At 43.2% G+C, this 13,952-nt stretch overlaps 1 protein-coding gene across 1 annotated transcript in view; it reads right to left on the reverse strand.

The window, feature by feature from the left end:
* Nucleotides 1–954: 954 nt before the first annotated feature.
* tnn (tenascin N) overlaps nucleotides 955–13,952 on the reverse strand; it is a 35,945-nt gene continuing 22,947 nt past the window's right edge. The window contains exons 8-17 of the mRNA XM_061242374.1: nucleotides 13,041–13,304; nucleotides 11,645–11,908; nucleotides 10,492–10,755; nucleotides 8,406–8,536; nucleotides 7,582–7,720; nucleotides 6,286–6,437; nucleotides 5,399–5,495; nucleotides 4,867–5,031; nucleotides 4,315–4,478; nucleotides 955–2,926 (exon numbers count right to left, since the gene is read on the reverse strand). Of these exons, the coding sequence (XP_061098358.1) occupies nucleotides 2,780–2,926; nucleotides 4,315–4,478; nucleotides 4,867–5,031; nucleotides 5,399–5,495; nucleotides 6,286–6,437; nucleotides 7,582–7,720; nucleotides 8,406–8,536; nucleotides 10,492–10,755; nucleotides 11,645–11,908; nucleotides 13,041–13,304 (1,787 nt within the window). The 3' untranslated portion in view covers nucleotides 955–2,779. The remainder of the gene's footprint in view (nucleotides 2,927–4,314; nucleotides 4,479–4,866; nucleotides 5,032–5,398; nucleotides 5,496–6,285; nucleotides 6,438–7,581; nucleotides 7,721–8,405; nucleotides 8,537–10,491; nucleotides 10,756–11,644; nucleotides 11,909–13,040; nucleotides 13,305–13,952) is intronic.

Raw genomic sequence — 13,952 nt, forward strand, 5'->3', positions numbered from 1 at the left:
CTGAGAATTGAGCTGGTCATAAGCTGGTTTAGTTGGGTATGAGCTGGTCAACCAGCAAGGCCAAGTTGGTCATGAAGTTGGTCTAGCTGGGTATAAGCTGGTCAACCAGCTAACAGCTGTTTCAAAACATAGCTTGAGCCGGTCACACATGTGGGAGCTGGTCTGGACTGGTAAACCAGCTACCAGCATTTCAAAACCTAGCTTGAGCTGTTTTTTTTTCACCAGGGCATAGAATCATCATCCATTCCAAAGGACCCTTCCCTGGAATGTGCGATGGAAAAGTGAGGCGTCAATGAGACCACTCTGGCCGGACCTATTACAGTACGTTCAGGCAATCACTTCTCTGAACCAATAAAGACTGCAATCCAGTGAGTCAACATAACAGCTACACCCGTTGTCTTTCTGAAGCCTCTATATCCCATCATTACTTAATAGCGAGAGCTGAGGCCTGTGCTTGTCCTATGCAGTCGGGCCTTTTGTCAGAACGACAGCCCCGCTCTGAAGATCGTGACGTGAACCGCGCGCCGGTGGCGGAGAAACGGGAGCGCTTCGAGAGCGGGGATCGCGAAAAAGGCCGTCTCCGTTTGAAAGCAGCGTGAGACACAAGCCTGAGTTGTTTGTGGCATTAAAGTCAGACATCCGGCAGAGCCGCCTTTGGCTGCTTTCCACAAGCCTTCGTGGAGCGCTGACTCGAAAACGGGCGCTGAAAAGAGGAGCGAAAATATGATCGGGTAAAGCGGCGCCTCTAATCAGGTCATCTCTGCGAGCGCCGCTGCGGAATTAGCGGCACTTCGGATCGAAGCTCGCATCCACTTTCCAAGAACAGACGATCACAAACGGAGGTACGGAGCGAAGGAGCCTCGTTCGGTTCGGCATGATAAACGCCTCAATTACAGCTGCGTTACAGTTACAGCTGCCTGCCTGTTTTCAATTTCAAAGTACAAACAGAACAAATAAAGTCAACATATTTATTTAGCTTACGTCCTCCATCATAGCACTCTAACAAACAAATAAAGCATTGCATTTCAAGGGGCTTAATGAGAGTGCCAGACGGCGAGGCACAAATACAATACCAAACACACAGTATATATTACAACATCTTAGCTGAGGATATTTCGTACAACATATCGTATGCGTGTTATCAGATATTTGATATGTCTCGAGGTCATCGCCTAACGTGGTGCTGACCAAAACAATAACAACAACAAAAACAAACAAAAAAAAGAGGTTAGGGTATTTAACCCTTTAAGGTGTAAGATGACAAATATGTGATTAGACAGCTCTGAACTGAACATTCTAATGCTGATGTAACAATCACTACTGGCAACTGAAAGCAATGGGATTATGGAACACTGACTTAGAACTTTGAAAACAGAAAAAGGGTCAAGAGAGCAGACCTGGGACGAGATTTGGAGAACTGGGTGGTGATGCGGACAGGACAATGATGGCTCCTCGTTGAGCGTACAGGGGGGGGTTAGCTGGCCCTGTGAGCCGTCTGGGGGGTGCAGGAATCACAGGGCAGGGTGCTATTGATCTAACGCTTCCTGCCAGCTAGCGTTTGGATTCCTCCGTGTCTCAGAGTGCCCCTTCTTCTAAGCCAGAGGCTCAGAGCTTCTCCCCAGAAGGCTCATTTGAGTTCAGTGATTGATCACGCATGTTTCAGTTAAGTATTTTTACATACAAGCCCTCATAAAACCCGGCAATTCACTGCTGCGCCCGGTAGGAGACATCATACTGAAGAACCATATGTTCTACTATGCAGTGACCTACACTCTCAGAAATAAAGTGACAGTGGAGGTACATTTTTGTTCTTCAAGGATCAAATTTCCCAAATGTAATATTCTCTTTGGGTACAAATGAGTATGCTTTCCAAACAAAAAAGGTACATATGCATTATATATTGCCGTCGAGGGGTACAATTTTTTTAACCTATAGGGTACCGCCCCAGTGACAAGCATTTTTTGACACTTGATGTACCTTTATTTCTGAGAGTATACTCTACAAGGGAAATTCAATAAAAATCATATTTTGAAAATATGTTCACTGCAACAAGTTTTTGTCATTGAAGACACAAATATTATGTCACAAAATTGATTTCTTTTTTCCGCCAGGTTTCAATAGGATAAGGAACATGAATAACATTTTATGATGGGTGTAAAATACAGAAAAATGCAATTTATGGATACTTACACCTCCTGACATGGATTTCAATATGCTGAGCTATGGCATCATTCATATAAAATACTGCTTGTGAAAATATATCAGATTAAAGTATCACAGTAATGGCATTTATGGTGACACTGCGATATTATAGCGATTGGAAACAGTGCGTTACAAAGGCTGTGCAACACTTATGAAGGTACCATGTAGTTCTTATGCGCTACGTTTTGTACAAAATGTTACACAAATACAATAAAAAAGTGGCCTATTCCAAACTATAAGTACAGACAGCATAACCAGCATAATTTGGTACAGGGGAGAGATCAGCCACCCTTTCTGGGGAGGAGCACCATGGGGTTTATGTTTAACTAGAACAATTATGTGGCTGAATAAGCACAGGTGACCAGTTGCTGAAGTGAATTCAGCGTCCCACTCTATCGGAGGACCGAGAAAATCTGCAGGATTTGGAAGTAGGGTGGCCTACTTCCAGAAAAGAATAACATAAATTGCATATGGAAATGGAGACGGGGCGGTTTTAGAATCATTAGCATTCAGTTTTGCTTGAATGTGAGGTGCGTGTGTGAAAGTTCCCAGTGCTCTTTGCTGCCCCCTGGTGGGTTTATTCGGTAGGCGCCGTTCTCCTCGTAACCGCCGGTGACCTCCGCTTCCTGCCCAGGGTGGAGACGCCGCTGCCCACGGGACGGATCTTCATCTCGGTGAAGTCCAGGGAGACGAGATGGCCCTTCCACGGCTCCCAGTTCACCCCCTGTCCGAGGCACAAGAACGGGGCAAACAACCCCGTCATATTCTCATTCAGGATTACCAGGAACAGGAACTACATATATTACAATGCCTCACATTGAACACATTATTAATCACTGCTGAAAATGAGTGACTCAACCCTGGTTCTTTATAAGGCTACTGGATTACTCAACTTCCTGTTGTTCCAGTAACTTAACAACAAGCCTTGGCCAGTTGTCCCTACTGTTCCCAACACCAATTACAATGGCATGTATTCCTAAATTACACAAACACAGGCACACACACACACACACATACACGCGCTCGTGCACGCACACAGACACACACACACACACACACTCACTCAAACACATAGATATAGCACTGCTAGGATTCATTCTCCTACTGTCACAATTGTCTCTTTAATAGACACCTTTCCCATAGCTTCATATATTCTTCACATCCACACACATTTTCCTTGTTAACCGTCAGTGGAGAATGGATAGGAAATGATAGCAATAAACTCCCTCCTGCACCTCAGAGACGCATTGCCTGAACTGTGGTTTTTATGGGAGATGATAGATTCAGGGCATCAGTATTCCACACTTTCATTGGGTACCTGCAAAATAATCTCATGCAGTCGCCAATCGGCAATGATTTTCAGGGATATTCTGCCCTCTGCTGGGTACACTTGATATTACACCTTTATATTACATTGCTTTCAACATGTCATTATCCATTGGCTGTGAGCCTAGTCTCTAGCTAATTTGTAGAGTGGTTTCAGTTACCTAACGTTTCAGTCAGCATATCGTTTAATTATCGGCATGCACAAATCTAATTTCATACACACACATTGTGTTTCCACGCCTGTCTCAGAGGTTTCTGTGTTCCTTTAATCTGAATGAAATTCTGTGTGGAGCAGCAAAACAGCATTGTGTCAAAGACCAAGGAAGGAAGGCTACAAAACATACTAATGCCCAAATTGTCCTATTTTATATATATTACTCATTATAATGAGTAATTAAAAATGTTCATCAATCAGCACAAAAGTGAGGGTAGGCCTAGAACAGGGCTGCCCAAGCCTCTTCCTGCAGATCCATCCTGTAGTTTTTCACTCCAACATTAACAAAGCACACCTCATTCAGCAGCTAAATTGGGGTTGAAATGGAAACCTCCAGGACTGTAGATCTCCAGAAATAGGGTTGGGCAGCCCTGAACTAGAGGAGTTTGCTTAGACCGAGCACGCAAAGTTAATCACACCTTTCCAGAAACAGGCAGGGCCGTTAGCCTTCCGTCTAACCCGCTGCGCTACAGCACCTCGCTCCTGCATTCAACAGGACGTGACCGTTTAAGAGAGGTTCGAGGTTATTCGAGCGGACGGAATCTGTGAAAGAGAACGCCGGCTTGTCTCACCATGCTGTGCCTGTTGTCGCCCCACTTCCCGTTCAGGTTGGCGAGGTGGCAGTTCTTGTACCACCAGGCTCCGCGATGCGCCAGGGCGCAGTTGCCCAGGGCGATGTCATTGTCCGAGTCCACCGTGGAGAAGGGTCTTCCCAGGTGGTAGGTCATCGCATCGCCTGGTAATCAGCCAAGGTTTAGATTCCCAGTACAGTTTTAACACCCATCACCAAATAAACACTCAATTAGCTACAAATGAATCTCAGAACACACCATATTTCACTGCTGAATGGTCATGCTTAATGTCACTCACTGTCATTTCCGCGATTATAAAAACATGTCTGCCTCAAAACTTTAGATAGAGTGAATTCAGGTAATTTGGGACACTGGACTCACCACCAGTCTTATTAAGATGAATTTACAAATGGCAACCATTTACAAAGTGTCCCAAATGACCTATATTCACGCTATGTCTTTGTGTGCATGTGTGTGCACATGTACTTGTAATAGGTATACAAAAAGTCAGGTGACAGCAAGCTCTGATGTCATCTCCCTGTGTTGACCTACCTGCGTTTCCTCTGTAGTTGCCGACGGTTATCCTGTACTTCTGCTTGGACGGTGCTAGTTTGAAATTGTCGTAGACGGCATACGCCGACTCAGCACCCAGCTTCAGGTCCATACGCAGCTCGTACTGGGTCGCTGTGTTGGTCAGCTCATAAATCTTCTCTAAGCCTGAGAGAAAACACAAAAAAAGATATCAACTAATAAAGGATTGGTTGGCTCCAAAACAATGAACCTCTACCGCGAGCTGGACTCGTGAGCTACGGGGTACGTTCCGTTTGGCAGGTAAATATCATGATAAATGGGGTGCAGAATTCACTAGAAACCTTAAAAATCACAAAGATAATTTAGCCAAAATATAATGCTCTCACTGTTTCTGCGCAGTGTTTTCTAAAATATCCTCACAACATCAATGGAGTGTTAAACTGCAGTATTTTCACAGTGTTGTGAGGAAATTTTTTCAAAGACTGCACAGAAAGGTATGAGGCATGAAATGCAGCCATTTCTGTGTAGAGTACAGCAGTTAGTAGCTACTGACCCAGCCAGAATTCATCAGTCAATTCCCCGAAACCTTGGACATACTGCCTCCAGCGCTTCATGAAGTCCAGCTTCCCAGTGGTGCGTCTCTGAAGGACCTGGAACAAGGCAAAGAGGCGAGACTTAAATTACAAAGCAGTTCAGTTTACACTGTGCTTTGTACTCAACTGAGAAAAACACTGCTCCTGCTAATTCCCTAATACCCAATACATACAACCAATACAATTACACCAGTGGCCCTCACTCCTGGTCCTGAAGAGCCACAGCGTGTGCTGGCTTTTGTTATTAATCAGCACGTAATTGATCAGTTAAAGTTGTTAATTACACAGTTATCTCACCTCTCCTGGTTTCTTGGGTCTGAATTAGTGGCTGATATTGAGGGGGAAACAAAAACCAGCACACCCTGCAGCTCTCCAGGACGAGGAGTGAGATCCACTGAATTACACAATGGATTTTTCGATGACAGACATCTGCCATTTTTGAATGATACTTAAAGCCTAGCAAATAAAATTACCCATCTTGATGGCTAATCAAAATTTGAGCACTTGCAGATTTTCTGTGTTATTATTTGTAACAACAATTAAATATTCCCATTTTTTTTACCACTGTTTAACACACTTTGACTGGGTGACTTATTTGTCAACCACTGAAAATGTGTTAAGTGTATGTCATGTATGGAAATGTGGGATGTTTTTACATTTCCCAACATTTCAAAACAAAGATTGGTGTTCAGATAAATTTCACAAAACCGTGCATATCTCAGAAACAGATACGCTCTCACAGGGGGGTGCCCTGAGTTCTTCAGAAGTGTTAAACGTTCATTATTCTGATGACCCTGGCTGCAGAGTTCAGCAGCCGCTCTCCATAGAAAGCGCTGTGTCCACTTACGGCCCAGCCACCTCCATCAGTGGTCATGTCGCAGTACACTTGTATGGGTTTGGAGCGGTCATTGTTGATGTAGATTGTGTAGACCCCGCTTTCTGAGTGCCCATTCCTCAGGATCTGAGTGCAGTCCATTGGGAAGGGGTAGGCCACACCCACTGGGAATGAGAAAGAGTAGAGAGAAAATGACAGCTTTTTAAATCTTAAATTCATAGTTTCACTGGCCGCTTTGTCATTTTGAATGATGGGACGAAAGAGCTAATGCTAATGGGAAATGTGGCTTACTTAAGGGCCTCCACATTACATACTAATCAAGCCATCTCAGATGAGACATTTAGACATTTCAACAGAAAGTAAAATATTGTGTTCTCCTTTCTGGTACTTTAGCAGCAGAATGTGTGTGTGTGTGTGTGTGTGTGTGTGTGTGTGTGTGAGTGTGTTTGCGCTTGCATGCATGTGTGAATGTGTGCAATGCTCTTATGTGTGAGATATAAGTCAAAGTGCATCTGTGTGAGAAGCAGAGAATACAAGCTGAAAATATTCAAGAAGAGGAGTGCTTAAATTGTGCATCCTTGATATTATCTGTAAGATATGATATCTCTTTTTTATTTTTGCTTTTTTGTAGTGAACAGTAACTGTCGTATTGATCTCCTCTACTGTCTAAGTCCACGAAGGAACTCCAGGCTTTACTTCAGCGGGCTTCCAAAACCTGCTCCTGGAAATATATCATCCTGAAGTTTTTAATTCCAACCCAAAACAAAGCATACCTTGTTCAATAGCTAGAGATCTCTTTGAGCTGCTAAATAGTAGAATCAGGTGTGCCAAATCAGGGTTGAAATGAAAACCTAGAGGGTGGTAGATCTCCAGGAACTTTGATCCGATCTTTGGTGCAGGTTTTTGTTTTAGCCCAGGACAATGACACCGAATTCTGTCTGGATGTCTGGCAGTCAGAAGGTTGCCAGTTCAATCCCCTGCCCTGGGTGTCCCTGTGCATGTGCTCCTGATGGGCTGCTTGGTACTTTGCATGGCAGCCTATCAACGTCAGTGTGTGAGTGTATGTGTGAATGAGAGGCATCAATTGAAAAGCACTTTCGATAAAAGCGCTATTTAAATGCAGTCAATTTGCTAATTACCATTTACTTATCAAGGTCTTGATTGAAGACCATGATTCGTTGAATTAGTTGCATTCGGTGTACTAGTGTTGGGCTAAGACAAAAACCTGCACCCACACGGGCCCTTTTGGGATAAGATTGTACAGCCCTGGTGTAGAGCAGCAGAGTGGTTCTTCAGCCAGCCCGTTACCTGTACTGAAGGTGGTCTGAACCAGCCGGCTCTTCTTCCCCCCTCTGTAGGCCAGCATGGTGATGAAGTACTTCTTCCCCATCTCCAGCTGGGCCAGCCCCAGCTTCAACTCTCCCACACGCAACTGGCGCTCCACAACCTGCACAGGGGCCACAACACTCTCAGCTCTCAGTAACGGGGACAGGGGCCACAACACTCTCAGCTCTCAGTAACGGTGACAGGGGCCACAACACTCTCAGCTCTCAGTAACGGGGACAGGGGCCACAACACTCTCAGCTCTCAGTAACGGGGACAGGGGCCACAACACTCTCAGCTCTCAGTAACGGGGACAGGGGCCACAACACTCTCAGCTCTCAGTAACGGTGACAGGGGCCACAACACTCTCAGCTCTCAGTAACGGTGACAGGGACAGACCACCGTGTGGGCACGCCAATCTGGACCTGAGAGTATACCCAAGGTACATTTACAGTAAACCAGTTTGCAAATGCTATAAAAAAATTAAAAAACGGTTTAGGAACTTGTCAAATCGTCTGGGATTGGTGGGCCCGGTTGGGCCCCGGCCGCCTAAATAGAACCCATTTTCCGAGCTGAACCACCACACCTGAATTGTGAATGCGCACCAGTAGGTTACATGAACCTACAAAACACTGTTGAGTGACCTTGACCTCTATTTATGGTAGGTGTGAAAAGTATGTAAGCTCCCAGAATCTGACAAAGAACTCTTGAATTAGATAGGATTCCTCTGCGTTTTAGAACCCCTTTCCTCTAAGAGTATAGAGTGGTAAACACCATACGCATTCAGAAAGCGTGTTAGTACACTGTACCTGACCGGTTCTGTCCTCTGCACCGTATTTGAGGATGTACCCATCGATGGTCGCCAGAGGGGCCTTCCATGTCACGGTTGCACTGTCTGTCCGAATGTCCGATGCCTTGAGGTTCGAGGGCGCATCGATCTCTGTGGTGGAAACCCAGAAAGACCAGAGCATGGTCACGATGCATGCACAGCGAAAAGAGAGAGAGAGAGAGAGAGAGACAGAGAGACAGAGAGAGGGACAGCGTGAGAGCAAGAGAGAGAGAGAGAAAGAGAGAGAAAGACAGAACAATAGAGAGAGGGATAGAGACACAGAGAGAGGGGGATAGCATGAGAGTAAGAGAGAGAGAGAAAAAGTTTGCTCATGTTTGCCTTTATGACTCACAGAACAGCACAGTTCTGTGAATGTTTACCCCAATTCCATCAAAGATACACAACAGATTATTCGGAACGACTGCTCTGCCCTGGCAAATCGGTCTCATTTAAGCACCAATGGGCAGACGCTCGCTCATTCCTGCTTGGAAATATTAAAGATGATTAATTGCTTTGTGTTTGTTTCAATATTTATGCCCCACTGTGTAAACGATTTCATGGTTTGCTACATGCAGTCGATGGACCTCAAAATGTCCAATTCTCCAATTATTTACCTGGTTTCTAGGAAAAGGATAGAAATCGACAGGCAACGACTAAAAGACTGCAGCAATTTGCTTGCATTCAAGCACAGTGAAATGGTTGATTTGACAAACAATATTGTGATTAATAGGCTTGTTGTGGGCCCGTTGGGTTAACATAAGGACATCCCTGTTTGTATGAGGATACATATAGCTGTAGAGCAGTATTCTAGCCGTAGAGCCAAATAGGCTGGAGGATGTGGAGTCATCCTGTTGTGATGCATCCTCTGAGAATATCTTTCTTCTGCATGCCTGGACCTGAGGACCTGTTTCAGAGCACCCCATCTTTACTCGGTACTTGGTTTTAGTGCCATGCATGTCAGCACACCACAGATTAGTAATTACCACAGGTTAGGTTAGTAAAAGGATATTTTTAGATTTAGTCTCAAAGACAACAGCACTCTCTCAGTACTTCAGTTGGGTATGTGCCTTTCCAGAAAGAGGAAAAAGACTGCAGACACATTTGAATCTTCTTTAAATTGAAGATATAAAATTAACGAAACAAAGATACATAAATGACAATAATCTGTCATTTTCCCTCTTTATTCTTAGATTCTTAGACCATGTTTCCTTAGTCTGAGGCCTGTCTCTGCCACTCAAGTCCAAAAAGCAGTCATAAGCACTACTTCACTATATTTATCTTCCTTTCAAAAGAAAAAAGAAAAAAAAGGGATAATTAATGCTTTTTGTCCAATACTCCAGAGAGTTAAAGGTCCATAATTTAGAACGATCTCATTAAAAATGTTATGCCTCTGATTTATATTACGAGCATTTAGCAGACACTCTTATCCAGAGAGACTAAAACTGCTTTTAAATTTCTCACATGCTATCCATCTATAAAGCAGGATTTATACTGAGACAATTCAGGTTGAAGGGATATTGCATTTTGTATTTTCAGTGTGAATACGAGCAACATCACCTATCCCTGTGGACCGTTAATGACATTGCCGTTCCTCCCTGTCGTCCAGCTCCCAATTCACTCCCATTTATTTTTGTGACCTCGACAAAATTAAGTTTTAAAGCTTTAAAGTAGTTTTAAACTGACCACAGAGGATAACAGATCAATAAAAGAGAGTACTAACAAAGTGAAATATCAAGGATACAACAGCAGTGTCCTACCTTGCGAACCTTGTAACCTACCTTAACCATTATACTACACTGATTTGAATCATATTAATATTAAATGCCAGGGGTAGCCTGTAGCCTAGTGCCTAAGGTACATGACTGGGGCCTGGAAGGTTGATGGCTCCAGCCCCACTGTAGCCACGATAAGACCCGTACAGCTGTTGGGCACTTGGGCAAGGCCCTTAACCCCATATTGCTCCAGGGGGGATTGTCCCCTGCTTAATCTAATCAACTGTAAGTTGGTTTGGATAAAAGTATCAGCTAAATAACAAATGATTTATTGAAATGTATGTAGTTATTGACCTGTCTCGGCCCCTGTAGATGCCTTCTTGCTGGAGCGAGAGCCCCTCACAGCCCAGATGTAGACCATGTAGACGACTCCAGGCTTCAGTCCAGTGAGCCTGTAGGTGGCCCTCTCTGCTCCCACTGGGATCTCCTGGCTGGAGCCGTCAGCAGAGGTGTAGGTGATCACGTAGCTGTCAATGTCGGCCTCCACCTTGTCCCACGTCACAGTGGCAGAGTCCTCCGTCACCTCCCTGGTCACCAGGTTAGTGGGAGCGTCTAGCTCTAAAGAACCGTTCGTAGAAATGGCAATTGATATAACGGTAAATGCTATTGGGAAGTATTAATATTGCATCTGACTACAACTATGGAGAGTTGTAACATTGGGTTACTTCTATTTGCCAGTGATATGTTTATTCACAAAGTCATACAGAAAATAAAATATATTTTCATCCGAAATATGAAATAGTGTATGTATGCTAATGTTTTAAAGAGTGTTCATGTTTTTTTTCTTCGGTTTTCTTTCTGTGTGAGAATGAAGGCTGAATGTGTCAAAATTCAGCCTTTGATTGCAATGATTTTGGCTACATTCTTTAAGGTTCATTCGGAATATTAGTGAAACTAATCATGAGTATGTAGTATATTGCATGCAGCAAATATGCGATTTGGGTTCTTGCATCGCATACACAAAGAGCATGTCATGGCATGTCACTGACGTTTGCCATCCTTATAAAAAGACTTCAGACATGCATGCCCCCACCTTTCAATTCCCACAGACACAACATGGAAAGACAATGGGGGTTATAAAAGAAGCATGCATGTTGAACTTAGTCAAACATAGTTATAGCAGTTTTATTTGAAATATATTGTTTAGACTCTCAAAGATTTCTTGTTTGGATTCAAGTAGGCCTATTTCATGTTTTTCTTTTCTTTTTTTTTACTCTTTAAACAGGACGCTCAAGAGTTCAGTCATTTTCTTTTTGCCTTTTCATCCTCCTTGAAATCAAAGCATTGTTATATATTTGATTTGTGTTCGATCTTACTGCACACTAGTGCTTTCGTATTTATATTATTTTTTTTATTTTTTAACCAATGTTCTTTTTTTATACTTAGACCCTTTAGACGACCCTTTAGTTTTCCTTTTAACATTTAAATATTTAGACAAATGATTGACCTGTCTCAGCATCTGTGAACGTCTTCCGGCTGGTGCGCGACCCCTTCACAGCCCAGATGTAGACGGTGTAGATAACCCCAGGCCTCAGTCCGGTCAGCCTGTAGGTGGCGCTCTCCGACCCAACTGGGATCTCCCGGCTGTAGCCATCGGGGGAGGCGTAGCTGAGCACGTAGCCATCGATGTTGGCCTGAACTTTGTCCCAAGTCACAGTGGCAGTGTCCTCCGTTGTCTCCCTGATCACCAGGTTAGTGGGGGCGTCCAGCTCTGAAGAGCCATTGGCAAAGTTGCCATTTAATACATTTGCACAATGCACCCAATGCTAAATCATGAGCCTGATATAACTTCATTTTCCCTCTCTGTCCCTAACATGGAGATTTTAGTGTTTCAAATTATATGTAAAAAGTTTCAATAAAGTTTCCTTGTTTTGAATGCCCAATGCAATATGATACATTTACTGTATTTTGCGATTAATTTTAATGCTATGTCTACTAAATATATATTTTTATTCAACATTTAACAAAAATAAATCACATTCTTCCATATGAGATTCTAAAGATGAACTCCAGGTAAATGTTGACTGTGGCTCAGACCACCAGAGCATGAGGAGCATCAGCCACAGCCACACCCAATGAGGGAGGACTTCAGTCAGCCAGCTGTGCTTTCTCCTCACCGCTCTATAGCCTGCGGTTTTCAACAGGTCTGACGGACCCCTGGGGGTCCTTGAAGGTATTTTAGGGGGTCCATAGCCATTGATATGCAATAACTATATCATTGTTTTTTTAATGATGATTGGGTGCCCTGGATGTCTTTGAACCAGGATAGGGCTACCAGAATCATGTTTGAAAAAACCTGCTCTGTGGCGATTCTTGTGATAGACATTAACTGTCTGCCTTTGCAAACCACAAAAACTGTGCTGTACTGGGTCGCAATAGCTGCAGACTGCAATAATAAGGGCTAAAAAGGGCTAAACGTATGAACCTGCCCTGTGGTATGAATATATTTTTATGCTGCATTTGGCATCACTTATTCTTGCCTGACTCAAAGGTTATTATTATTTATTAAAATGTGAATAGAAATCCGAGCCACAGTAATTCTGGAAACATTCTGTTCACACAAATAATGGAACTTAAGTTCCAAAATATTCCCTCAGAAATTAATTATATATCTTAATAAGCTTCCATCTGGTTTTAAAAAGCTTTGAACAGATTTAAGTTTAGATTTTCAGTTAAACACCACTCATCAGATCTAGTTAAAAAAATACAAATAAATAGCCTCTCATTTTCAAACAGGCAAGCCCTACTGTGCCTGGTCTTTGGGAGATTGAGTTGAAAGACAAAGAAAGCGGGCCTCCGTTTGAACTCCGACCGGAGTTTGATTTATATGGTAAGTTATTGACCTGTCTCAGCCTCTGTGGAAGTCTTCTTGCTGGTGCGTTTCCCCTTCAGAGCCCAGATGTAGATGGTGTAGGCGACTCCAGGCTTCAGTCCAGTTAGCAAGTAGGAGCTGCTGTCCGCCCCCACTGGGATGTCTCGGCTGGAGCCGTCAGCAGAAGTGTAGCTGATCACATAGCCATCGATTTTGGCCTGCACCTTGTCCCACGTCACACTGGCAGTGTTCTCTGTCACCTCCTTGGCCACCAGGTTAGTGGGAGCATCTAGCTCTAAGGAACAGCATGTTCACATTGTGACAATGACATGGCCATATTTGGATAGCTGTTAGAAGATGATCTGTAACTGTAGATACTGTATTTCTTGTCAATGCCGGCTGGCATTTTGCATTGGCCATTGATTTTATTTATTATTTTGACATATTCACAACATATTGTTTTCGCCTAAAATGACTTATAATTGATTAAAAAATATATTGAATATATTGTTAATCCTTTATTTGTTTTTAATTTCTTTACTTGTTTTACTTTATGTTTCCAACAATACCATATTGTTCTGATTATTATTCTTTTTGTTCCTATGATCATAATCGAATTAGGAGTAGTAAGGGTACTTAGTGTAGTAATAATAATACTACACCAGAATAGTAGTAGGAAGAAATCCTAGAGCTGAGAGTCTAGTGAGTGTAAATAATCTATGGTGGTACATCTGGTGAGAGTGGGAGGCTAAACAGATGCTGTTATCCAGGACTACTTGTAGCACTTGTAGGTGCATGCACACGTGCTGTGGAGGATTCAAACAGTACAGAACAATATTAGTAACAATTACATTCAGTGATGCGGTAATACCAGGCAGAATGCAGTTTTAGAACACATACATATGAAACATGGTATACAGATAAATTAGAATCTACATTCACA

The sequence above is a fragment of the Conger conger genome, chromosome 5, assembly GCF_963514075.1.
Source record: "Conger conger chromosome 5, fConCon1.1, whole genome shotgun sequence".
Lineage (NCBI taxonomy): Eukaryota > Metazoa > Chordata > Actinopteri > Anguilliformes > Congridae > Conger > Conger conger.